Here is a 27856-nt window from a genome sequence, read left to right on the forward strand (position 1 = left end):
AGTATAACTCTATTGTTTTCAGTAACATTTCGGGAACAATGGAGTGAGAAATCAAAACAGATACGTTCCAAACAGCAATAAATGTGTAACTGAATACACTTGAGAAATTCAAATATGTATTTCATTATCAATCATAATTAGTGTTCCATAGAATTGGGGGGGGGATGGGGAGGGTGGCAAGTCTTGCAGAACACCTTGCCTGTATCTGGCTGGTTAGCACTGCTTTTCACAAACAATTCCTTAAAATCTTCTTCCCTCACAAAATCTTCTCAGTGTTGGCCTGAACAATTCCAGCAAGAAGTATACTTAACCACATTTTAATTTCTCTCATTAGTTATTCTGTTATTTATAATGCATTTTATTTTTTTATTTTCTGTATTCCTAACTTGGTACACCAGTTTCCTTGTACTATTGCCCAGATCCCTAGGGTTTAAATCAGGTGGAAGTAACAGAACCCTACTGAGGGTTTTAGATTTGGGCACCTTGGCTTTTCTAGATGCTAAAACCCATTGCGAAACATTGCGCGTCCTTTCCGAGGTTTCTCACGTTCAACTTGCCCCAATTTTTGGCAGAACTTCCACTGCCACTAGCTGCTGTCCCTCGTGACTGGGAGATGGGAACTGTGGACACAGCATTTCACGTTCACTGAAGCAAAGAGAAGTTACTCTTTGTATCATGAGGATCTGGCCCAACACTCACTTCACTTTCTACTAAAGCAAATGTAAAACTTACCCTGCTTAGTCCATCTGGTCCTGGGTGGGTAGGATGCCCTGGAGGACCAGGGTCACCAGGCTGGCCAGGGATACCAGGTTCACCATCAATCCCTTGAGGACCCCGCGGACCCTAGGAACGAAACCAGAAATGCCAACAGTGTGCAAAGGGATTCATTAAAATCATTGTAACTGGCAAACTGCCTCATTTGTGATAAATCTGTATCTCTACGGAAAGATCTTCAAACAACCAACAACCCTCAAGACCTGTTCTTACCATCAGATCAGAAGCACTGGCTAAAATTAGTCATGAATCCAACATACAAGTAAACCGCAGTAATTTCTCTCACAGGCTCTTTTAGAAACTCATGTTTCCTACCATTCCATACTAGAGTATACTATTCCTGAAAAACTATTTGGTTTTGCACACAATATAGAATATCAAGAATTTAATTCTAAAATACAGATAACTCAGATTAGCGTACATACATACACATGTTTAGGAAACTCCAGTGTAAGGCTGGATTTTTACAGCCTCCTGACATCATGAATGGTTTAGACAGCTCATACTACTGCTGAATTCTCAACACAGTTACACTGCCAGAAACGCAGAGTAACTCCCTTGGTGCCGATGTTATCTCTAGCTAGTATTTGCAGAATAGGCTGGGAGGCCATCCCCATTGCTCCCATTTTGATCGCCCACTTCTGATTCCTAAACCGCATTCATCTCATCTTGTGTCAGAACTAAAATTAAATACGGAAGCAGCTAATAAAACATTAGTGGAACAAAATCAATAGCAACCAATAAAGATATACTTCAAGCATAAAGACAGACTTTAAAGTGCTTGTCACTACTGCTTCTTTCAGTAGAATAAACATGCTTGACTATGGCGAGGAAAAATTTTATACTGTATAATAAGCTCTTCTACTTTAAGGATCCTTAAACATAAAACTTTGGAAGCCTGGCTCAGTGAGTAATCTTTACAAACACAATTATAATCTGACAGATTGCTTGTATTTCCATGAGATGAGGACTGTGTTTCCCTGTAGTCTGCGACACATTTCAGTGGAATTAATGTCTGAACTTGTATGGTTTGAACTAGTATGGTTTGCACATTAAAGAAAAAGCATTTCCTTGGGAAAGGGCTACACTGGGATAGCATTGACAATAGGAAATAGGATTCCTGGGAACTCCCAGTGAATGAGCTAACTCTCTTAATTCTCCATCTATCTTTGTGGTCTGAAATTCCTATGAGCCTAGCAATCAGGGGAAAATCTTTTTCTTATCAGACATACATGTACACACACGCACCTACTCGCAGAATGAGTTGTGACTAGATGGTATTCTGAAACAAATGAGAAGATTTGTGCACGTTGGATGGAAGCAGAAGGTTCTAGCAGAAAACCTCGTTATTTAATATTTCTATTATAAACAGAAGTACACACTGCCAAACCTAAAAGTGCATACTGTCCAAAGGAGGAAAAGAATGAGTTATCTTCTTTTGTTTGTTCTCAAAATAAAAACAAAGCTAAGCATCAGAGAAAAAAAACAGTTGCCTATAAAGAATTAAACAAACATTAATACAACTACTGTTTTTCAATGTCCAAACCAAGACACCCTAACAAAATCTGACAGAGAAAAAGGTCTTTTTTCGTTTCTTTTTAGAAAAGGACCTACTTTTTAGTCACCAAAGATCAACCTGCTTCAAGAGTAACACTGCAACCCCCCACCCCAAAACCCAAAAAGTCCCCAAAAAGCATGTTTGTATTGGTCGGTGGCAACTAACCAGTGGTATAGAACCAATGGGGAGGGGGGGGGGGGGGTGGGGGGTGGTGGTGTTTAAATAAAATCTTGATTATATTTTTATTTATTTTATATTATTTATCTATTTATTAAAAAAAAAAAAAAAAGCTCTTTCCTGTTCTTTCACCAGCCCAAGGTCAGTGAGGTTTGAGGGGAAAAAAAGGGAAAAAATTCTCCCGTAGGCCACGCGGTGGCACCGTTTAAACACGAACTGACTCGGGCTGGGCCACCGCGGCTGCCGGGCCCGGAACGATGGCGGGCGGTGCCTCCAACGCAGTAAAAGCAACTGCAGACCCCGGTAGAACACTCTCCAACCACTACCTATTTTAACTGCCACTGCAATCACAATCGAGTGTAAATCCGTATTGAAACAAAACATATCAAAGGTTCCGAGGATGCTCAAGCTTATTTTCTGTCTTCAAAAGATCACTTGTAAACACCTGAAATTGGATCACGCTCCAAAACTCCCCCTCCCTAGATGCATCTTGCAAATGCAGACCTGCTGTTCCCTAGCTGTTTCTCTCTCATTGCTGCACTAACAAAGAATCTGAAGTAAAAAATACGCTAATACTCCTGAATTCACTTTACATCCAAGGGTGCTGCTTTTGTAAAAGGCAGAGGTCCAGAGCAAGGCTGAGTTCCTTCTGCTCACTAGTCAGTAGGAGCCCATCTAAAGAACAAAGACAAAAAATCCAAAGAAGCAAACAAAAAGCCTGGAAATGTGCTTAGTGGTTCTGTAATCCCACCAGTCAGTCATGTATTTACCCAGACTAATTTTATAAAGGGTGTCTGTACCAGGTTACCTGCTCCACGAGGTATTTTAAACAAACCGCAAACAATGTGCAGAGAGGTTTTCCTAATATAAACTGCAGGTGTGAGCTAACCTTTTTTTTCCACAAGTATAAATAAAAAGTCCTGCACTAGCAGTCACCCTGTAACTAAAGCAGTGCTCTTTGGCCTCAGACCTACACTCTGACATACAGACAGCTCACCAGAACCTTGGACGCAACATTTTCAAAGCAGCTGACTGGTTCCTTAATCCCTCGATATTCCTTGAAAGCAGTAAAATAACCTGTGTCAAAGGAACTCAAAGCTATTGACAGCCTTTTGGTATTCTAGGTGCTTCTAGCCACCACTCTGTAGAGACATACAAGGGATGTATGGCACAGAAGCAGAAATTATTTAACGTCTCATTGATAATACTGCACATTAGGAAAGCACTTCAGACGTCTCTATGAACACAGTCAGGATGCCTCTGCACACCACAAGATTTCACAATTACTTCCAGAATTCTTTTAAGCATCTTGATACTCATTCATGAGACAAATGTCTTACAGTGATCTAGAGAGCAGCAGTGGCTTGGCATCCATCTCAAAGAGGCTCCACACTTACTCCACTGCTTTAGAAGAAGTGTCATTACCATCTATGGACAACAGGCACTCACTGGAGGAACAGTAGAAAGGAGTCAGCTTTAGGCCTATGCCTAAACTCAGTATTGGCTTGCTCTCTGCTGAGGGATAGGAAAATATCCACTTAAAAATTACAATGATACAAGTCTTTAAAATCTGCTTTTAGCAGCTTCCGCTCTGACCTAGCTTTTTCAACAGGAACGTGTCGTCTTTGGTATTTTCAGCACTCCCTTTTGGCCTTTCTGTGGTTCTCCACATGCAGACACTGAAATTCCCTTATGAAGTCTTTATTTCCACTGAGCAATCTTGATTATATTATTCACCAGCATACCAACATACGCAGTCACATATTAACTCCTGCTAACTTCCTGAGCTTTGCCTTCTCTGAAATACTCTGAGCCACACAGCTCACACTGCTTCTGATGCACAGTAGTAACCAGCAAAAAGTCAGGGAGTTCTTAAACAGCCAAACGTAATATTCCAGTTTTTTGGGTTTGGGGTTTTTTTGTTTGTTTGTTTGGGTTTGAGGTTTTTTAGTTTGTTTTGGTTTTTGTTTTAAATCCTGGAGAAAGCTGTACTCTCAGACACTACTTTGGGTAACTGTTGAGAAAGTATGGCTTTTAGTGGAAATACTGCTAATTCTCTGTCAATCATCTCAAAACATTCAGGTTTCAATCTACCCAGGGAATGGTGAGATATAAGCATTTTTCTGTTTGTTACCTGAGTCTTGGAAAATATGAGGAAACTCCTGGTAACTCTAGAAGACATGGAGACAGTTTAAAGCCATCTAACCTTTTGAGGTTAGTCCACTACTTGATTTCCGAGATATTTAATAACTTACAGGTCTTCCCTTTGGTCCTCGTTCTCCTCGTGGTCCTTGTGAGCCTGGAGGTCCCTAAAAGAAAGATTAGAAATATTAAGTACCTTTTAAACTAACTAACGATTAATAAAGCTCTGAAAAGATGTAATGCAATGCTTATTTGAAAATTAATTTGGGGGGGGGGGGGTCCACATGATCATAAAGAAAACAGCTACAATCACCAAGCATTCCATATTTCTTCTCAATTGTACATTGCCTGAAGGGAGTAGAACCAGGATGCAGAGATCTACAAAACGGTTTCATCTCTCATGTGCTCCACAGGTTAATTCAGCAAAGGTTTTCTGAATGCTGGAGGCTCTTAATGCAGAGATGTACAGGTTTGAGACACCCTTCCTGCTAGTCCAGAACTGCTCTCCGCTTAGCTGCAGCCGGGGAGCGTACTGCATCTCCTTCTGTTCCTGCTAGATCCCTGCTAGAAAAGCATTCCCCAGCATCAACCTTGCACAAAGGTCCTCAGACATGCTTGTAGTACAAGCACGCATCCATTCACTTAGGGCACGGGCTGACCGGACACTAGTAAAAAAATCCCATAATCTTGTTGCCTCCTCAAACCCAGTGGCTTTGCAGACAACACCCACTACAGGCACAGAAGAGTCCTCCTTCACATCATCCTCACAATACAAAACAGGAAGGGCAGAAAGTGGAAAATGCTATCGTCAGAGAAACAGAAGATCAAAAAATACTCACGGCTGGTCCCGGGCGGCCACGTATTCCTGAAACCTAAAGAAGGCAATAAGAATTAAAGTCACCACACAGCATTATGGCTATATTTGGCATGACTACCCTACAGACAATTAGTTAATGAAAAGTAAATACCAAGTGAGAAAATTAAAGTACCAGGCAAGTTGTAAAGCGTTTGTTGGGAGTTTTTTTTTGTTTTGGGGTTTTTTGGGGGGGTTAGGGGTTTTTTGTTGTTATTGTTTGCTTGCTTGTTTTGGGTTTTTTGGGGGGGCTTTTTGGGTTTTTGGTGGGGCTTGGGGGGGGGGGGGGGGGGGGGGGGGAATTTCCACTGGTTATCTCTTTCCAGTTTGGAGTCTCTTTATAAGCAATATGAGCAAAACCTTGGAAGTACCATTGTTAGTCAAAAAAAGATGAAATAAATAAGTGAATTATAATAATTTAGTCTCAATTTATCAATTCTTTTAGTTTGTCTTCATGCTAGAAAGGGATAATAAAGATAGAAAGTGACAATTTATTTCGCCAGTTTTCTCAAGTGTCTCTACACTTTCCAAATACTAATTTACCATTATACCTCCACAAAATTCTAACTATAAAGGTAAAGATTATGACAGATTTAACTCAGTAAGATTTTTTCCCCAAAATGCAATTGACAGGAATTTCTAATGTTACATATGTGAAACAGCATAATTAATTCCGTTCCTTTCATTCCTAGGCCGTACATTTTCATTATATTTCCTTAATTACTGCAATTCTGCTTTAAAGCATTAAAATGTACACTTCTAGGGTGTGCTGATAAATAAAGAAAAAATGGACTTACAGGTGGCACTATTCCAGGTTCTCCTTTTTGTCCCTGTAGGAAAAAGATACAAAAACATCAGATGGCAGAAAACAACTGAAAATACAATTAACAGTACCGGTTTCACCAATACCATCCTTGTGACTGTGACAAATGCTAAGACTTCTCTAAGGATACAACTGAGATTAAAGTACCTGCAATAGCCAATCCATACTATTTTTAATGACTGTGGACACTGATTAAATGAAGGCTATAAATTAACAGACTTTCTCTAACTGCGTAACATACTGGCTGAAAGAAGAGTCAAACTAAAAAATTGCCATGATATTTAAGTACTGGAAAACATGTTGTTGTTCTGTTATTGGATTATTTGATTCATATGAAATGCAGAGCCCAGAGCAGCATTCAGACTCCACTTCTTCAATCAAGGTATTAAATTAAAATTTATATCATTAAATTTATGGACATAAAAAACCTGCATGTCCATCTGCAGCATAGGGACAGAATAGAAAATGATATTGCATAGCTTCAGAGTGAAGGACACAGCATTTGCCAATTCATTTTTCTTTGAGCTGAATGTGTTGACAATGATTACACTTTACATAAAATAACTGGGTTTAGACCTATTGGTGGTAACCGTTTTATTAAGGAAAAAAAGAGGACTTTGTAAAGATAAAAAAAATCCTGCCTTGTTTATCGAGTAATAGTAAGCTGGTTACAGTCCATTTATTTCCATAAACGACCTCTGCATAGAGAGCTACTTGCTTTCAGTAAGCGTATATACTTGATCACCTAAAAATTATTTGTTATTTCTTGTAGCTGCTTACTATCTTAGAAGCTCATCTATCAGAATGTATTTTAATTTATTTGGCAAGAATAGATCTTCTCTCTGTTTAATTGCATACTATGAGAGATGCTGCCCACAGAGGTGTGGTTCTGTGCAAGAACACATCATCCCGGTTCTTCATCAGTGCCCGGACCAAGCGTCCCCGTCAAGCACTCGGGCTGGGGCAGCCCCACCTCCTGCAGTGCCTCCTGCTGTCAAGGACCTTCCCAAGCCCTCGGGTAATGGTTGCCAGCGGTTTAGTGTTGACTCAAACATGCAAGCTGCCTTGGGTGGCCTGAATTATTACCACAGTGAAAGCAGAAAGGATGCCAAAAAACTGTTTTCAGCATGGTTTCATACATTTAAATACAGCTGAGGAGTATTTTTATATTTGTGCAGTCCTCCAGCGATTTATACAAAACCCCCGTTATCCATGGTCGAGTATATGAAATAATGATACACAACAGCAAATGTAAGAAAAGCAAAATTCTTACTAAAAACACTGTTTAGATCAAAGAGCAGTGTAAACCATTTTTCAAAACTTGAATGTGTAGGTATAGCTTTGCATTGAAGCTCATCCCGTCAATGCTGTGGGGTACCCGCTAGAATGCGGAGCAGTTTGGGGTAAGTTTGCCTGGCAGTCAAAGGTGTCCCTTAGGCTCCTGTAAACCCACCTGAGCTCAGGTGTAGCCGTACGCAAGACAGGCTGCAAAGCCGACGTACCAGCCGTGTCTCGTACCTCAGCGTGTCATACCTCAGGGGCTGCTCCAGCCTACGGGCAGTAGTGTAAAAGCTACGGTGTGACTGATACCTGAATTACGTACAGGTCAAAGCTAACACAAGGACAGCCAGACAAGACGCAGTAACGCCTTGCACCATAATACGGACGTGCCTGCTGCACAAAGTTTTACCAACGCCAGCAGGAATGGCTAGAGGGGTTGTGCTATCTACCGCACACTGGGCAGCTACGTCTGAGCAAAGAAACAAGCTGAAAGTTTTAATAGTTTGGCTTCTAATGACCTAGTGGTCCCTTCCCTCATTTTGTGGCACGGCTAGAAACAACCAAACTACTCAAACTGGAATTCCTTTTATGTAGACAGCAGGGATTTTCAGTCAAGGGATTCTCGATATCAAGACCAGGATTTTTGCCTGCTTCCCAGCGTTTTTTCCATGTGGACTGCAATCTCCCTAGCCACTAAGGAAGACCAAGAGGAAAGAATTAACTGTTTTTAACAGAGTTTATATTTAATCTCTGCTAATCTCTTAAGTGCTCCAAGGAGATGCAAGAGATTCTTTTAACAGTGGTAATACATAAAAAAAAAAAAAAAGTAAAGGAAATCTTACCTTTCTTCCTCTACCTATTGAAAAGGACAAAAGAAGAAAAGAGAGGAAATTAATGATTTTACTGAGAGACAGACCACGGTAAGAGTTGAGCGAAGGTGTTACAGCTCGAGCCATCCCCGATCCCGGATGCACAGAGATGGTGTATCGCCTACAGGGAGCTGGGGAAGCTCCCAGGGACACGCACGCTCCCTTGTTCAGGTGCGAGGAATCAGAACGGTTTGCAGCGATGTCTGCTGATTCTCAGCCTTTTTCAGCATTGCGCAGAATAAGAAAGAGCACTTTAGGAAAGCAGAATATCTTGCGGGGATTTGTCAGAAGCTAGCCTAACGATTGACAGTGAAGTCAAAGGAATTTTTATTACTGACTTCAATACAAGCGATGTTGATGGATCTACAACATATTACGTGGTATTTTTCAAAAGATAGAGCTGACTGAGGGATTTTTGACCTTTTCTTGTTTGAAAAGCACCTGCAATATCACATGCCTGAATTCAGAGCCATATAGCCACACTCACATCCACAAAAATCCTTCAGAGGAATATTTTATTAATACCTTGAATAACAGTAAGGAATTCTGGAATGTATCCATACTGCTTTTATATTTGTTGGGTGTACCTTGTTGGCGTTGGCCTAATGCCTCCCACAACACAGCAGGATGCACCATCTGTTTATTAATGCTTGCCACATCTTGCTCCATTGCTCCATTACCCAAGCCCCTACTACATGCTCTGTATCGCTACTTCGTTCTATATTAAGCTAATCAACAGCAAGTATATCTCCTGAAGAAATTACTTTAATTATTATATATAGAATGCAGTTCAAATAATGCAATACACAGTATTAATGAGCATTAATTGCAAGTTAAGAGATTTTCTTTCAGGAAAATTGAGGGGGGATTGCTGCATCCAAGTCTCTCCAGAAGAAGTTAACTGGAAAAGACATAATCTTTAAGGTATATCACATAAAGTATGCAAACAGGGAGCTAATAATACTTCATGCTAATTTTTTTCTTATGTCTCACAAAAGGATCACGCGTCCATATTTCCACTTTGGGGAAACACTTTATACTGTTTACATATAACATTTACATATATTCATCTATTCGAGGGGCCTCGAATTGAGCATTTTATTATAGCATGCACTTATTTTATGATCTATATTTATATAATAAATATGTATCTATCTTAACATGTTTATTACATATATCTATCTTAACGTATTTATCTTTCAGTTCCAGATGAACCACAAAAAGAAGCCAGAATTCAACCTCCTTGAAATATCAAGATGGAATTCAGATCAACCTTTTAGTTATGAAGCCATTTGGGCTTATAGCAGATTCATAGTCAAAAGAAAACTGTTTCCAGAGCCAGCTCAGGTGCAACCCAAGACGGAGGATAACTGCCAAGTATCTACTCTCTTCAGATTTAAACTCTCACCATGGAAATACTATTAGAAACTTCAGTATCATGAGGTTCCTAGTTCTTTCTGCTGTCTCTCCTTTTAAAAAAGCGAACTGGAAAGCAATCTTACCAACGGTGGTGTCAAAATCGCGCGTTGTATGGGGACACACAGGACAGCACTCTCCTGGGGGCACCTGCGGGTTCTCACACTCCAGCACATCTTGACACTGGATTTCATCGCAGAGAATAGCTCCGTTGTCACAGACGCAAATTTGGCATGGTGAGGGCTTCCAAATATCCCTGTTCAGGTACATCTGGCCATTCTGAGTGCAAGCTATTTCTTCATCTTCTCCTGGGATAGGAGAGAGAACATACAATACATTTTCCAACTGTGAAATCAAAGAGATTTTCTTTCAGGAAAATTGAGGGGGGATTGCTGCATCCAAGTCTCTCCAGAAGAAGAAATTAACTGGAAAAGACATAATCTTTAAGGTATATCACATAAAGTATGCAAACAGGGAGCTAATAATACTTCATGCTAATTTTTTTGTTTATATCTCACAAAAGGATCACGCGTCCATGTTTCCACTTTGGGGAAGCACTTTATACTGTTTACAGGAGGATTAGGTCTGGACAAGGAAAGAGCACATGTGGAGATGAGAAGCAGCATCACATACATGAAGAAAACAGTCCACCAGCATAGCTGAAGTTGACATTAAGGACTTTTAAATACCTGTCATCTTAAATATCTTATTTTACCACCTTATTTCTTGATCAGGAAGAAGTCAAATAGAGTCATAATGGAGTGCACAAACCCACCACAGTATCAAATGAGCATTGCCTCACCAGTCTCTGGATGTCATTCTGCTCAGGGGGGTACTAACTCTGCGTTGAGGAACTCCTGCCACGTCCCCGCTCTTTGTAACTGTTGTGCACAGGGCATTAGAGATGCTAACTGGGGAGGAGAACCTAGGCGACCATGGCATACACTACCTGCTCCCTGCTGCAGGTACCTTACACAGCCAGACTTACGACAGCGTTAACAGACACGGCAGTGTTTGTTGACAAGAAAAAACCTCATTTATTGGGGTCGTGGTGTAAGGTAATACCAACACGGAGAATCAAATCTTCCAAACAGGACAGTCGGTCGCTGTGCGATGCCAATAGCGATGTCCAGTGCAAGGGTACTTGCAGCAGTGTCTCCAGCGGAGTGACGGGAGGCTCCTCAAACTACTCATTTGGCTCAGTTCTTATAATCCAGCTGGTCGTGGCCCTACACAATTACCCCAGTATACGCATAAATTATTGCTATGGATATATATTAACCACATACAAAATACCTCTTAAATATTTTAACTATCTGTGAAAGACTATCCTATGTGGCCATTTATATAGGAACAGCATTGACCAACTACATGCATATTTCCTATCTATGTACATATTCACACATCTGTATGGAGGTCGTTCTATTTTATTGAAGTTGCATATGTCATTTTTAACCTAATCCACTCCATTCACAGAAGGTTTACTGTCTTTCTTGCCTTAATACTACTACTTTTCTTTCTTTCCCTTGAATTCCAATTTAGAATTAATTTCTTACTAATTATTTAGAAATCCATTCAATGTAGTTTTTCCTCTCTTCTCTCCAACCAATCTACTGTCACCGAGGTGGAACAACTTCTCTGGGTTGAATTTATAACTTAGAAATTTCAAAAATTTCCCCATTTGACTGACGGCAGCATTTAAGGGGACATAACCATCTGCTTAGGTACTGTTCTATCCATACTTCAGTCTATGCCTTTGTTTTCTTCCTACTCTTTAGGCAAATACTCCAAATATCTGGACTATTTTTTTAATCATGGGGTGAGTATATCTCAGTATCTCCCCCTAAAAATAAAATATGTCTGATAAAGAATTCAGAAATGAAGTAAAGTGGAAACTTTTATTTGGTTATCCAACATTTTACAGAATGCCCTATCGGCAAAAAAAGTGGGTTTTTTTCACTTTGGCCCCATGAATATTTCATCCTCTAAAGGACCACAAGCACCCACGAAAGCAATGAACTGTCCCCAGGCTGTCCCTAGACAATGGGTCACAAACCTGCAGACCAAGAACCCCAGTGCTAAGATGCCCTCCTCTGAGCCATACACAGCAAGGCTAGCACACACAGTCCAAAATGATTCCCCGGATCCTGCAGAGAAGATTAATCTTACCTCTGTGGGAGCTCCATCTGACCACAGAAACCTTCCTATCAAAAATGTCTTTGAAACTGGACAACCCAGTTAAAACCATTATCTGAAAACTCCCGAAGGGCCCTAATTACTAACTGACACAAGACTGGGCATAGGGGCAATTTTATATCTATATATATATAGGACACATCCCACTAGTCAAAGATCACGACTATTATTTTTTAAGAAACCTGTTATTAGCGTAAAAATTAACAGCTCTAAGCAGAAGGACAGTTTCACTGTTCTATGCATTTCCGTCCTAATTTAAACCAGATGTAAACAGAAAATCACAAAATAATAAATATGAACAGATTTGGGATTTCAGCTTCATGCCTTAAGTCCAGTTACTCCATCAATGTCAAAGCCTGGAGAAATGGAGCAGATGTGTCATTAACTGTTGCCTGCCATCACTAACTTCTGCAGCTTTCTAACAGAAACCGAAATCCAAATTTATAGCAGGTCAACTCCTCTCTTCAATTGGTTTATCACACCCACTGACAAAATGGCTCAAAGGGGTGCTGCAGAAGCTTGGGAGGAAATGTTTTCAGTGTGAAGTAAAGACATCAACCAAGTGTGCTGCACAGTCCATTTGTGACACTGTGAGAATCATTTTCCAAACTGCAGATCGTATTTTGGAAAGCACTCCTCTCGCTTCTCCCTTGTGTGCATGACATAACGTGCTGTCTGACATATTTAGCCTTTTCCCCCCAGATGTCTGGCATATGGTCTATGTCTTCCTTAATGTATTACCCGCAGAACTCGTCGTGCTGTTCAGAAGAGCAGCCGTTTGCATAAATGAAATTTCTAAGTTACCGAGCCCAAAGTCAGGATTCTGTCATAACTTCAAATAAACCACATAGCAACTGCTTTGGCAAATCAGAGCTGAGCCAGATGGTGACTAGCTTCTGCCTGGGTCCCGCTCAGCGGCTGAGAAAGAGGCAGACAAAGGCAGGGGGAAAAAAAGCACATACCAACTTCTGAAAGCGTACCAAGAAGTCTGTTTTCCTATATGATTGCAGATACGCTGATCGTTTTAAAAACCCAACCAAAAAACCCCACCCCACAATACTGTCAGAAAACACATTTTTAATTTTAAATCTTTTGATTAGGTTTGGTGCTTCTAGTTTGCCTTTCTGCTGTGACTGCATTACTCTGAGAGAGTAACCTGAAAAGAGCAGCTATTTCAAAGCCAACTCATCCCACAAGCACATTTTGACATTTTACTCTCAGGCCTGAACTGCAGGCATGTTCTCCATCGACACCCAGCCTGGGAAAGGCAGCAAAGGAAATTGTTCCACCATTTTCTCCCTGGAAATCTGCAAGTTTTTTTAATTACAGAGACCAAGTCACAAACTCTTTATGTCTCACGTTCTTTCTACCTCTGCAGTTGTAACACGAGGTGTTGAATGGCTTGAGAAATTCTTAATGTGGCAAAAGGATCTGCTAGCCCATTAACCGATTCCTTTCTTACCAACAAAATGTACAACTCTAATTGGCATTAGACCTGACTAGAGAATCTACAGAGGATCTAGAGAATCCATTGAAGTTAGTGAAAATGCGTTTCAAAGCAGTCTGCAAATATAAAAGGCCAGGTAGAAGAAATACCCTAGGATGTATTTAAGGACTCCTTCATTCATGAGCTTGCACAAAGGCCCTTCGTGGAAGAGGATTTCAATGAAAAGCACAGCGAGTGCAATGCAATTATTTTTCTGCTATATATTGATCTGTTGGAGTATCAGTTTTGCTTTCAAGAACTACTCGGTCAGAAATCAAACAGTCAGTTATAGCTAATATACTAAACCATCATACTCGGAGACTATGCATCAGCAGTTTGGAAGTAAAAATCACATCACGCACTGACATACCCAGGCCCGGTTTTGCGACAACACTGAAATTGTGCTAATTAGTGGGGGGAAGAAACCCCATGCCAGCCACTAGATGGCTGTCCAAGCCCACCCGTCACCCCGAGCAAGCGTCAAGGACACTTATGCAGTGTAAAGGCGTGCAAGGCACACCCTGCTTTGGGCATTTTATGCTGAGCTTGTCTGCCTTTCAAGTGAATTTCTCTCGAGGTTAATTCCACTCCTCTACAAGCCAACAGCAGGACAAGTGTTTTAAAGGACCGCACGTGAAACCCTTTCACTCTTGCACCACCAGGTATACATCAGTTTGAAAGCAACACCTGGAAATTCACTGCTGCCCAGTTTGCTGTTTCAAGTGACTCCGCGTTATCGTACCCTTACTGCTTTCATTGACTTCTGGTTCACGTCTTGCATGTGAACAAGGGAAGTAAGGCCTAGGCATGGAAGCAGGTAGAACAGAAAGAAAGAAAGAAGCAAAATGACACCATAAAAAGAGAAAATTAAGGGGGGGGAGGACGGGACACAGTGTCGTGAGCAAAAATATTTTTAAAAAAAGGGGTAAGAAGGGGGAGAAAAGACAGACTACTCCGCATGTACAAACAGGGAGGCTTGCTCAACCTGTCATCCTAAGGTCTTATTCTTGCAGAAACGTCCCCAAAGCCCCCAAACTACACTCTCCTGTTACCCACCTCTGCTTATAGACAACCCAGTATGTAAGCAGTCAGCCACCATTAGCTCAGCTGAAGAGATGGCAGGTATACGATGGAAGGGAATACATCTCTCAGTGCCCTACTCGGGGAAAAAAACGGCCAGAGCAAAAAACGGCCACTTGCACTTATATAGGTTTTCTGCAGGCATTAACAGCTTTGGTTCATAGATAAAATGGTAAGGGAAAGAAAAGGATTTGACAGCGAAGCAGCTCTATTTCATTGCATTTTTACTAGTCCTACCAATGTGATAATTAAAGGAGCCTAAAGGCTGATAGGCCTACAGCAGTAGAGAACATAGGCTAACAAAGGCAGAAATGATGATGACTGGTATTGAAAGCACAGTCTGCCAGTTTTATGCTTTCTTCTGCCAAGAGGGATTTCTTGATGCATACTGTAGCCAAATCCCAATGCTTTTACATTGCTTAACATAAAAAGAGTAGAACACAAGAAGTATGGTTATTTAATGAAAAAGGGTTGGACACAAAACAGCTTGTGCAGGTAGCTCTCATCCTCCCTTTGTCATCCTTGATGCTTGTTTGTGAAAAGTGTAAGGAAATATAAGGCTACATAGATACAGTGGTTTTTAAGTTTCAAAAATTTTCTAGAATATGAAAAGCTGAGTTTCAGGTTATGAATTACAAAATTCAGTCCTGCTGACTCACAAAGCAAAGGTGCAGAAGTAAATCAAAGTGAAAGATGATACGTGCTAACAACCATTTTGCAGATGTACTGTTGTGCATGTGTACAGACTGCCAAGAGAGGGACAAGAGGAGCTTGGTGTTAATAATCTTTGATCGTCAGCCTGTTGCAACAGTAATGTAGGGCTTGATCCAGTTCCCATTAAATCAGTGGAAAAAACCCTCTCATTTACTCCAATAAGAATCAGACTGCCTGTTTTGTTTATCTTTTGATAACTTCTTTTTGAGTGGTAATAAATAAAGTATTATCCAAATTACTGTGCCATGCAAATTGTAATATAAACACCAATTATTTTGAAAATTAGATACTTTTCAGGAGTGCTGATAAATACAAAACCTATTTTGCATTTGTTGCACAGAAACAATTCTTGTTAATAATGATTAACACACAGTGTACGTAAGTACTTTACAGTTACATACATGAAGACGAACAGGAATCCCTTACCAATAAAAGACTGAACTGATTCACAATTCACTTAATATGAAATATTTGATTGTCAAAATGAAATCAAATTTTCATTCATACATTTCCATTCAGGATACATCATACATCTCAGTGAACTTTAGACAACAGCTGCAGTACAACAATGCACTTAAATCCAAATACCTCTTGGGAACGCTGGCCACTAACAAGGCTGTGTGGTGCTTAGTTGCCAACTAAAGCTAAACCACGGCACAAGGTCTGTAACACATTGTTAATTCACGAAGGGTTACAGAAGATGGGTGTTCTTTCAGTGGCTTCAAATTCAGTTTAAGTCTCCCTCCATAGCCAAGAGAATAAGCAACGAATGACACGCACAGATTCATCAAGGGTATCGTGCAGAGGATTTATTCATTACAGGACTGTCTAAAAGAATAACTAGCACAGACATTCATTGGTCTAAAGTAAGATGACTTTCTCAAAGTCTGTGGCTCTGTGCCGTTTTATGCCCGCTGAAGGTCCAGATGAACATTTCATTTTGCATTTCCCCTACGGTTTCCTAAGGAAATTAGGCTTATGTGATCCTACTGGCTGCACTGTGACATCTGTGTCCCCAAGCTCATTTGATTCCAGTGGCTGATTTCAGGCAAGTTTGATAGAGACCTTGTGAGAGACCAGGTCATTAAGATAATTGTGCTCCCGCAAATTTTGTGAGCGTATACAGTTAGGAAGAGAAAGGACTTCCAAGTTAGTGCCCCCCCAAGGCTTCCTTGCAAAACAAGTGGATAACAACAAATCCCTTTCATTATACTTTTGGGAATGCGTGCAGGTACACAGTTTAAAACACAAACCCGTAGGAAACCAGGTTTCATCAGAACTGTTTCTTAGGAAAAGAGGTGGGGGTTTTTAATCCATCCTGCAGAGTTCCTGCTTAAAAAAATCCTAGAGGATAATTTGCAAAGTTGACAATAAATAAGTGTTTTTAAAAGCATTCCACAGATTAAAAGACGTTGGATGGTCTTACTTCCAAATGACTTTTCAGTGTGATTGAGGAGGTCAACCCTCTAGAGACAAACAGCTGCAACCCTTTGTGCCTTGTTTCAGAAGCAGAAAAGTCCCAGGGTGTTCTCCTAAACGATGTAGATCATTTTAAAACATGTATTTCAGGACTGGAAAATTACAGACTCAACTGTTTTTCCTGCAGAGTCCACAAATAACATTAAGTATGAATAAATACTGCTAAGTATCAAGATGCAAGTCAGCTCCCAAGTAGAGGCTTAACTAACTGTTGAAATTGCTATAGCCATTAACCAAAGCCTTACTGAAGACATACACTTTGTGGCTGGCCAGTCGCTTCTGGCTGGCACTAAGGGGAGGGAGTTCACCCTCTGAGATTCATCAACTGAGAAAATCCAACCTCCAAGCTCTAAACAACAGCCCAGAGGCAGAAAGCAACCACAAAACAATACACCCTGACTCAGGAGAAGAGGTAATCTCCCAGGTAAAGGGCTCGCCGAGTGTAATCTGGCAACTGAGTTTTGTCTCTTCCAGAAAATTGTGTCAAAATAAATAATTCTGGTTTCCACTCAGCACTGTGATTCCAGATTTGGCTAAATAGGGAAAACTGAAAAGGAAAAACTATGCTTAGGATACAGTTAAGACTCCTCTGAATGGATTGTAAATTAACATCCAAAGTATACAACTGGTTCTCCACTGTTTCCTTAACTGGATGGAAACAATACTCCCCTACATTTGGTTTGGTAGTCCAGACTTCCCCAACTCACTGGTTCATGTATTTATGTCTCCTTCAGTGCGAATAGGAGTTTTGCTTGCCTTTTTACGGATAAAGTTAATTTCCAACACAGAACAATCAAGAAAAATGTTTTTGTTACAAGATTCAACACATGCTGGATACAAAGGCAGAGTATACTGGGATCCCTTCCGGCAAAAAGGACTTCTCTTGCTGGTCCCACAGCACTCTCCAGTGTTTATCATACTGTTCAATTCTCTAAGAGCATCTGATGATGTTGTATCTGCGTATTAACCTCACTGTTCCTGAGCTACCGAACAAGATTCAGCCCTTCTAAACACCCCGTCTTATGCTACAGATAGGGCAGGGAACTGTGCAGCAGCGACACTTTGCTGAAAGATTTGTCAGGCTGGTCCTTCTCTGTTGGTTACTCCACAGTCTTGGATCTGCATACTTCAAAAGCACTTAATTGAACTAGCTCACTAGAGTTATCCCATGCATAAGGTTGGATGTAAGCATGTTTTTACTTTCTTTTTCTCTGTTTTTACTTTGGTTCACAAGTGGGGTGGCTGGACACGTTGCTTGGTGCCTGTAGGAGAATAGGGTGAAGGAGGGAGTTTGAAGAGCCTGATCTGCCAGCAGTGCTTATACAAACACTCTCAGATGACAGCAATCAAGCCTCAAGCGGGAAACAAAATTACTTCCAAATGTCTAAGGCTGTGCATAGATTGTAATGGGGAGGCATTCAGGGCATGCCTGAGAAAACACTGTGGCAGATTTCAGCAGTTGGAGCAGATCAGTCAAAAGCTGAAGTCTGTAGCGGGGTGCCTGGTCTCTGCTGGAGCCCACATGGCCACAAATGCCCTGCTTGGACCTTGTCATTCAAGGTAGTTACAGTGAAGTCAGTTCAGCTATAGCCACCTGTACCACAGTTTTCTTCCTGACTCAGAGCAGAAAAAGCCTAAAAGGAGTGCTTATCATAGACAATTAGTATGTTTTATTATTTCAAAAGAGGCTTGAGGCAACAGAGATCATTTGTTTTTCTAAGGAAAGTGTTGGAGCACATTCTTGACTCCGGGATGACATTTTTAAGCAGAATCACTTTCATTTGCATGAAGACAGACTGGTCCCACAGAAACAGCAGATTCTTTTGGTGGGGAGCTTGCAAAGGGAACATGCTGCAAGAGTGTTTCAGTCAGCGGAGACAGAACAGGGCCAGGGCTCAGCACTGCTCAGTGCTCACAAGTTCGGCAATACAGGCATTGTCTTTAAAATTAAAACAGAATTAAAATTGCAATTAGCACATTTCCCAAAACGTAAGAGGCTTCATTCTGGAAGCAAACATGCCCCGACGGTAGGAATTCTGCCCAACTTGCTGCTACTACAAATTAAAGCAAATCTTACCAGGACATAAGGAACTGTGCCTAATGTATTTAAACCTAAGTCTAAAATAGCAAGATTACAATGAAAATGTAATATTCTTCTACTGTCTACTTTGGCTCGCTGTTCTGGAATCCATGAATGTTTGATTCTGGTCTTTCCAAAATCCAGTCTTGGACTGCTGTGCATCAGTAAAAAATAATGCATTTTGGCTGTGAAGAGAATTCTCTCAGCTGCTTCCTTTGCCAGTATCAGCGAGACAGGGTTTCCACTCACGGTACATTTGGATTCCTGTAGTAAATCTATCAATGATTCACAAGAAGCCATCTTGGTTGTCCAGCCAGCCAGAAACCGATTGCTCAAGCAACAAGCTGTACAGGGTAAGATTGCACTGTGTCAGCCAGGTTCTGAAATAACCATTTCTTGTTGGTCTCAGCACCGACCCTTGAGGAATGTCACCATTATCTAGCCACCAGCTGGACTCTGAACTGCCAACCATTACTCTTTGAACTTGACAGCCCCACCAGGTTTTCATTCACCTTGTTGTCCACCCATTCAGCCCCATACTGAATATGGGACTGAATACTTCCCCAATTTGCATATGGATGCTATGGGAGATGGCATCAAAAGCCTTGCTAAACTAAAGGTAAACAACATCCTGCTCTTCCTTTGTTCACCAAGCCAATTATCTCATTGTAGAAGACAAGCAGATTTAACCAATTCAATGGCAAAGGGAAAACTCATTAAATATACAGCCCCTAACTGCAGTCTGATCTTCTCTTCTCTGCACCCATCTATCCAAACTCTTACAAGTTCCACTGTTCGAGTTTCACATATGCTATAATACTCAAAGTCTAACTGATAAAACAACCATGCACTGCAAGAGAACTGGTTTGCCTTCCTTGTTTTGTAGGATTTAGCTCCTTTGAAGTCAGACAAAATGCGTACGGATGTCTTTTCTTATTACATCTAAGAGAAACACACTTGCTGCTGCCCAAACATCCTCATTCTTTGAAGCTATACACATCAAAGTTCAACAGAAACCTATCATTACACATTGCCTTTTCCACAAAGCTTTTCTACATTGCGGTTTGCAAAGCGGACTCATGTAATCCCCTAAATGCATCCTTGCTGGCTAGTATCACCCTCTTTTTCAACTAAAAATAAAGATTTGTAATTAGTAAGAGAATTCAATTCCATAATTAAAAATCCTTGCATTCCAACAGGCTCAGCATTTCAAACTGAAGAGAAAACTACCCAGTGTTTGGGTGGAGTAGGAAGGTATTACTGGAAAGCTATACTCATAATATGCTGTTTGTACAGCAAAGCTACTCATTTGCTGAAACTCTGGGCCTCTGAGAAATTAAAAAAGAAGAAGGGTAAGCAAGAAAGTCTGCAAAAATTCCAGGAACAAAGCCTCTGTTTCTTTTCTGCTACCATTACCTTTACCACACTTCAAGACAGCTCAGTCAGCAACTTCTGGTTTCAAGATGACATGGAGCAGACTTTGGCAGCCCTCGGGGCATCCGAGTTGTTTTCTGCACAGCATCAAGGATGAAGGTTTATAAAGGAGCAGCCTAGTTTTAAGTGTAATCTAAAGTCAATCACGTGCATGTGCATGAGGAAGACACAGTGATTTAGGTGTGTTTCATGCCCAAGAGAGAGTTTAACTTCTACATAAGTTAAACTTATTTATTACTTACAGATATAAGAGCAATAAGCAGTTTCCTTCTTTCAGTGCCCAAAAATAACAACGTCAGTAAGTAACAAGTGAGTGGAGTTCAGTTCATTTCAGGTTAGGAATGAGAAAATCCTTGAGACTGAATATAAAAGACAATTAGCACTGGTCAGGAATGTTTCTACAATTTTTTTTTGTTGGAAAGCACTGAATTACTGAAAGACCAAGAAGATGCTTTTATTAGATACATCCACTTGAAAACCCTTCCCTTCATTTTCAGGCTATTTGAAATTACTTATTTCAGTCAAGAAAACATTGGGGTTTGCTAGAGAGATCATTATACCACAAAAGCCTTGTAAAAAACAAACATGCAAATCAAGCTGAGGAAAAATGTGTTCATTGACCTGACCCGATTCTATCTTCTTCATCATTACTGAGTCATGAGACCACTTCAAAGTTGCCTCAATTCATCCTGACTGGCTAGGGAAGACCCAGATATTTAAAAGCGGCTTCCTCTCTGGCACAGGCTGGGGGTTGTATACTGCAACTCCCAAGATGTCTTCAAGTAGGCTCTCACATTTGCAGACCAACATACTTAAACTTAATTCCTATTAGAAGAAGATAGAGCTAGGCCAGGGGAAGAATATCCTTACTCCATTTTCAGAGTGTTGCATAACTTCATTAAATTTAAGAAGGAAGTTTAAACAAAACCTAGCTTCTTATTTTGCCTTTATGCAACAGCGGAAAATGGTAACATTAACCTTGTTAATGTTAATAAGGCATTAATGTTAATAAGGAATTGTAAGAAAAATCCAGTGTGAAAGAAGAATTAGAGGTATCTTTGCCTATCTGGAGGCTCTCTGTTGTTGCATTCTGGATATGAATAAAGTTAAACATTTTTATTTCAATTTAATTTTTTACTTGGCTTTGGTATTGTCCCACTTCTTGGTCCATACGTATTAAAAATGAGCATTAAAAAAAAAAGACATTGAAGGTAGAAAAAAAAAAGTCAGCAAAGAAGAAATTCTATCCACCCTGTCATTCAGATGCATCACGTTGATAAATGTTCTTTAAAAGGATACATACCATCCATTACTTTGCTCTCCTGCAGGATTATGGTTTCTGGGACAGAGGAAATGAAAGGCTTTCCTGCAGGCTCTCCTGCTCGTATTCATTGGATATCCTTCCATACTTCAGGGATGAAGCATTATGAACTTTTGTCAGGCAAATAGTCCATACTAAAAAGGTTTTGAATGAATTAAAATTCAAGTAGGTATGCGTAGTTTAAAACAAACCAGCCGTCATCACCTCCAGCTACTGTGTGCTTTGAACTTAATCTACTTTCTATTTCCCTTAGTTCCTCCTTTCAAAACTACTTTATCATTTTTCAGATCTTTTTAATTTTATCCTACTATTGTTTCTTTGATATGAGCCTTTAAAAGCCCAAGAAGGCAGCATCCAAGTTACAAGAACATTTTTTTCCGAAGCAAAGCTCCACAAATACTGACATCTTTTTGCAGCAGTTAACTCTCACAGCAGAGTTCGGAGCTGCAATCAGGTGCACGTAAACGCATAAAATACAGAAAAGTTGTTTATTTTCCCTTTTGTAAAAGAATGAAAATCTGTGTGGGGTTGCGAGAAGCAGCCATGCTTAAGGGATGCAACTTAGATATTAGACTCAAGAAAAATCTTAGGGAACAATTCAGGGTATGTGGGCACTCTAGTGTGCCTATGCCCCATTGCTGGTATAAATACTCAGTCTTTTATTGCACTCAGAAATCTGTATAAACAACATAGGAAACCCTGACTTAAAATTGGGCTCTTACGTGACCAAACCTGGTTTGGTCTTTGAAGTGGAAATCGTCAACTGGAAGCCAGGAATCCTGCACATCACCTTTGACCATCACCTTTCCCTTAACAGTGAAAATGTGTGTCCTAGTTTACCTCTCTCCAAAATTACATTGTAGTAGTACATACCCAGCTGAAAAAAAAAAAAAGGGACTGCCTTTTTTTATTACTCCTTAGTCTTCAGTACTATTAAACAATAAGCCTTTGGGGACAGATCCACTGGCATCAATCAAAAGACACCCATTAATGTCAATGGGCTTTAATCCCATGCAAAGCATTATTGTGTAACATTTAGAGGCACTGGAATTTCATGATGCACCGCATGACTTCAGCTCCTTATAAACACCTTTCAGTATAGATTTTTTTCTCTCTAATGCAGTAGATCGTTAGAAGTGACTATTTGTGGTACACGAAATGCATCACCAATCAGGTCTTTCACACAGTATTTAAGACTGCAATACAAGCAACAAATAAGAACAGCCCAATTACTTCTTTCAGCCTTACAGTTTAGGACTTTTTATAAAGGACCTAAAGGTCCTCTTTAGGGCCCTGTGGGCTCTACTTGAATAGGGAATTATCGCAGGTTTTGCATTTAAAGCATATCCTGTGATTGAAGCAGCAGCTTGACATACAAATGTGATACAAGTCCACTCACCAACTCTCTTCGATATTTTTCAAGTGACTTCCTAGCGAAGCTCAAATAATGTTTTGCTTGGTTCAGATAAACTCCAGCTTATCACAAGCTCACTTGAGCCTTTCAAGGTCTTACCCTTCCTCAAAGAGCACCTTCATTTCCTATCTTTTTATGTTCCTACATAATTTCATTTTCTGAACCACAAAACCCTTCCACTTCACCTTCTTCCTCCAAACCTAAAATTCCTCCTCTGAAACTCCTTCCCTAAGAAAAAAAACATACCTTTCCTTTACTTCACCACCTTACATATCTTTGAGTGTTACATCAAGAAGATACCTTAACATTACCATTTCCCATTCAAGAACTGCTCAATAAAATTTTGTAAGCATGAGTAACTCCATAGCAAGAAGTAATCCACAACACCTCATCCTATTAGAAAAAAAAAATCATTGCCACTCAACGATTTAGGATAGACTACCATTTGCCACTTTTTTTTACCATCAGTTTAGAAATAGGAACCCAGTTCAGCAAAGTACTAAATATGTTGGAACATGCTCTTGGTAACAACAGTAAAGTCCGATGCTCGTTATGATCAAAAGGACAGAAGTGAGATCATTATCTTGGTTCTTCAAATCCTGCAAGATATTTATGTTCAAGTCCTTTAAGAGGTGGCTTTATTGCCTGAGTCACTACTCGCATTTCTGTGTAAAGCCAGACTGGAATATCTATGTGCAAATTAACATGTTTTGTTCTACCCACCTACTGAAATTCAGTTAATCAATTAGGAATGCTATACTACAGACTTAACATAGCTTTTGAATGAACTCTAATCTTTTAGCTCCTTCAGAATATTACAATCAGCAAGAGCATCACCAAAGGTACTCATATTTCTTACACTTGAAGAAAAAGGCTGGAAATACGGTGTTGCATTCTCAGTTGATTCAAAGAGTCACAGCTCTCAAAAATCTGTAGCTGTCAGTAGACTGGATCTGCTCCAGTTTACGCCCGCTAAAGATTTTGACTTTCAGTCCCTTGATCGGCATCTGTTTTTTACATAGATATCTATCACTCTGTTCTAAGAAAGTTCTCAGAGGATTAGAAATAGCTAGCATCTATCCACAAAGTGCAGTAGAGGTTTGTGATAATTGCCAGAACACAGTGTCCCATTGCTAAATTTATTCACACTAGTGAAGAAATGTAATATTGCCAGTGTCCTTCCTCGCTAACTCCTTCTCCACCAGTGGTCTGTGCTAATGTAGCCTCACGCAGCTACTCCCAACGATCATTTGTGCAAATAAGGCCAAATATGCCATCACTATATGATTTTTAAAATATCACTAATCCTGCCAGGTTAGTAGGCTCATACCTGGAATCAAATTCATTCAAGGGTCGTTAAAATGAAATAATTTTTCTAAAATAAAATGCACTACAGGAAATACGGAGTGACTATTTCAGTCATTAAAGATGCACACCAGTGCTTATTTAAGACAGAGTGCCCTCAGGGGCGAGTGGCCAATAGTGGACCTACAACGCATGAGCCACGCGACTGATCTGCACGTACACAGAGGCGAGATATGAACAACGAGCCCGACTGGGTCGTACATGCAGTGAGACCAAGCGCTGTGTCTCATGCCAGGCAGCGTTGTCGTGCACGTGTGCGGCGCCCAGACCTTACAAATCCTCGATGAACAGCCGGTACTCAAGAGCAGCTTTCGAACTGTCTTCAAGTATAACGTAACTTCTGCCTTAAAGAAAACCGTGATCTAAAAGTGAACTGCTAACACACCAATGCACGTCTCCTTGGTAGAGTGCTTTGCTGCCTGGCTCTTTTCAAAAATTCCTGTGAGAGTTCAGACTTTCAGTAATGTTGCAATGTATACTAGATGCATGCAATAAAACAAGTTTATTTTATACTCCTAGACCACCCACAAGACTTTTTGCATACCTTCAGCAGGCCTTCAGCACTGAGTTGGCAACACCGTACGAATTAATTCTTCTCTACTTTTATTCACCAGGGCCTTACTCAAAGTTTAAAGCAAAATCCTTCAAGGCTTATGGTGTTCTAACATCTACCTGTTGTCATGATTCTATGACACGTGACAAAGACAACAGACAGAATTGCATTAAATGAGCAAAAGAGAAAAACAGACAAATTTTCACAGACTAAATACACAGAACCTCACCCTCAGTTTGTGTGAATGGGTACAGTTGCATGAAGTTAAGGGATCAACATCATCACTGACAGACTCTCCCACTCTTTACAATCGCTCTTCAGCAGAGTCATCTGCTGCGCCTTTTTTTAAATAAGCGGGCACGTAGCAATTTTAAGAGCTGCAGAATGAGATGCATGTTTAAGTGTGGTCCTCTGTGTTGTCTCCCTGAAGAACTACCAAAACTGATGAACTGGGAGAATATAAAAAGGAATATAGCACTTTTTGCCTCTGGCAATGAAATATGCACAACTTGATATATTAACTGCATGGTATCAAAAGGGAAAACTATCCTTCAGAACGCTCATTCTTATCATGTCTGTAACTGCACTCCTGTATGTCACAGACATTGAAGAAGAGAGCAAAATATTTTCGTAGTGATAAGTTTGACAAGAAAAGATAATAACCACCTTATTGGAAACACATGGTTTACACTGCTATGCTATAGATAAAGTTGTGTCAGCATTTCCATAAAAGGCCTCCCTGTTTCCAGCAGTTTTCAAGCTGGCAGGCAACATTTCTACATCAACTAACAAGATACAATCCCAGGAGTAACCTGGAAAAGTTGGGGAAAAAGTCATTCTTGAGCTAACATTGGAAAAGAGAGAAGGGAGGTGTTTGTGGGGGCAGGCTGACAGAGAAAGTGATAGTATCCCAGCAGTTCACTGACTTCTCCCAGAAACGAGCCACGACGCAAGGTCACATCTCAGCCTGGGTGTTCATGGCACAACTGCAGCGACTTCACGGATGCAGAATCAGAACGCACGCCATCTCTGTCATAGATGTACAAATACTGTGTCATATGTGTACAAATAGGCATAGACAATATATATCTTTAGGAATAGTTGTAAACCAAGGATAAGACCTGTTAGAAACTGAAAATATCATAGATAAAATAGCTATTTGTGATAGATGGAAAAGGTTAGGCCCTAAAAAAAAATTTAAAAAAATCTTTGTCTAATGGATGAGCCAACACAGATTTCACACTGCTTTAATCTGGAACTGATGACTATCTAGGATAATTCAATGCACGTATGCTAACTGTATCTATTGAAAATTAGCGATTTTTTAAGACCTATGTAAAAAGTAAATATAACAATGCTTCTCTCACCACTCAGTTCTGGATCCAACCTAGAATTTAACATTATAGTTTAGACCCCTCTAATTTAACAATCACAAAAACATTTTTTAACTTCATTAAATTCAGATCAGGCTCTCCTTTGTACACTTACACAATTCACTTCACATTGACTAGCTCTCTCTTGTTCTTGTGCTAGAAACTTTGAGGTATTCGAATTTCCTCCTATATTTGGACCACAAATCCTTTCTTGACAAGGAATTTGCTCACGGCTTGACAGGGGACTTTTTGACAGGGCTTATTTGTGGTTGGTGGGGTGGTTTGGGTTTTTTTTTTACTGTTTTGGAAGGCACTGAAAATGAATAATAAATTAAATACTATCAAAGTGACAGATTAAATTTGTATCAGATGCTGTGAGCTACTGCAGTTACTTTCATATACAAAACATGAGAATGTCCAAAGTGCAACAAAGGTTACACCCACCTAAGGCTAGGTAATAGCTTTTTCATATATATAAAAATATAAATATAAAAATATTAAATAGCTATTAGGTAAATTTTACATACATATTTTTATATATAGATATATATACATGTATAATTAGATCAATTTAGTGTTTGGGAAATCCCCCAAAGAGGCGATATTTCTAAACTTGAAGCCTGTTGCTGGTTTTGAGTGAAGGAGTAATCAAGCCGAGCACTGAGCTCCGTGGCATTTTGGCAGGGGTGTAGCCTCCTGTACAATTCCGTACTAGTAAGCGTGAACACAAGAAACTGATACAAATTTGGGTGTCCCTTGGGGCACAGGGTGAATCTTCCCTCTTGATAGACTGTAGGACAAATGGGGCGAAGTTTACTTCCCAGATGACATGCAGCCCGCTGTGCGCAGCTGATAAACTGCTATATTACATAGAAACCCCTAGGATTTGATTTTAATACAATACTCATGAATTTAGAAATCCAGTAATTTAACACTACTATGGAGTATATTTTGCAGTTTTTCTGATTTAATTTTCTTCTACCAGGAGCAAATATATGAGGTGAAAATGTGCCTTTCTTCAACATCAGGAGTAAGTCTGACTTAGTGCTAAAAATATATTATGCCAAAACAGAGACTATTCCTTGGGCACTACAAAGTATACTTTAATTTTTTTAAGTTATCTAGCCATATTTCGGAAGACAGTGATTCAATAGACCTGTATCGACAAGGTTTGGGGATGCAAAATATCCTTTCAACGTCTTAGAAGAACAATACAAGTTATATAGTTTCAAGGCTGACCCACATAGCATGGTTTTGTATGTTTGGCTGCACCATTTTAACAAACAGAAAGTTATAAATAAATTGTGTTCAGAAGCAAACCTCACTTTGAGGCATTCCTTGGATATCAACGCTTGAAGAATATAAACAGCCTTGTTGTTTCAGGGCCCCTTGCAGTCTTGATATTAAGCAGAGCAGCATAGTTTACACTCAATACAGTCTATAATTCAAATATAACAACTTACAAAAG

At 40.0% G+C, this 27856-nt stretch overlaps 1 protein-coding gene across 1 annotated transcript in view; it reads right to left on the bottom strand.

The window, feature by feature from the left end:
• The window catches only part of COL5A2 (collagen type V alpha 2 chain), a 115928-nt gene that overhangs the window by 46228 nt on the left and 41844 nt on the right, over positions 1–27856 (bottom strand). Inside the window, exons 2-7 of the mRNA XM_075511857.1 lie at positions 9980–10201; positions 8451–8464; positions 6302–6334; positions 5491–5523; positions 4765–4818; positions 733–843 (exon numbers count right to left, since the gene is read on the bottom strand). Of these exons, the coding sequence (XP_075367972.1) occupies positions 733–843; positions 4765–4818; positions 5491–5523; positions 6302–6334; positions 8451–8464; positions 9980–10201 (467 nt within the window). The remainder of the gene's footprint in view (positions 1–732; positions 844–4764; positions 4819–5490; positions 5524–6301; positions 6335–8450; positions 8465–9979; positions 10202–27856) is intronic.

This window comes from Mycteria americana, chromosome 9 (genome assembly GCF_035582795.1).
Source record: "Mycteria americana isolate JAX WOST 10 ecotype Jacksonville Zoo and Gardens chromosome 9, USCA_MyAme_1.0, whole genome shotgun sequence".
NCBI classification, from domain to species: domain Eukaryota; kingdom Metazoa; phylum Chordata; class Aves; order Ciconiiformes; family Ciconiidae; genus Mycteria; species Mycteria americana.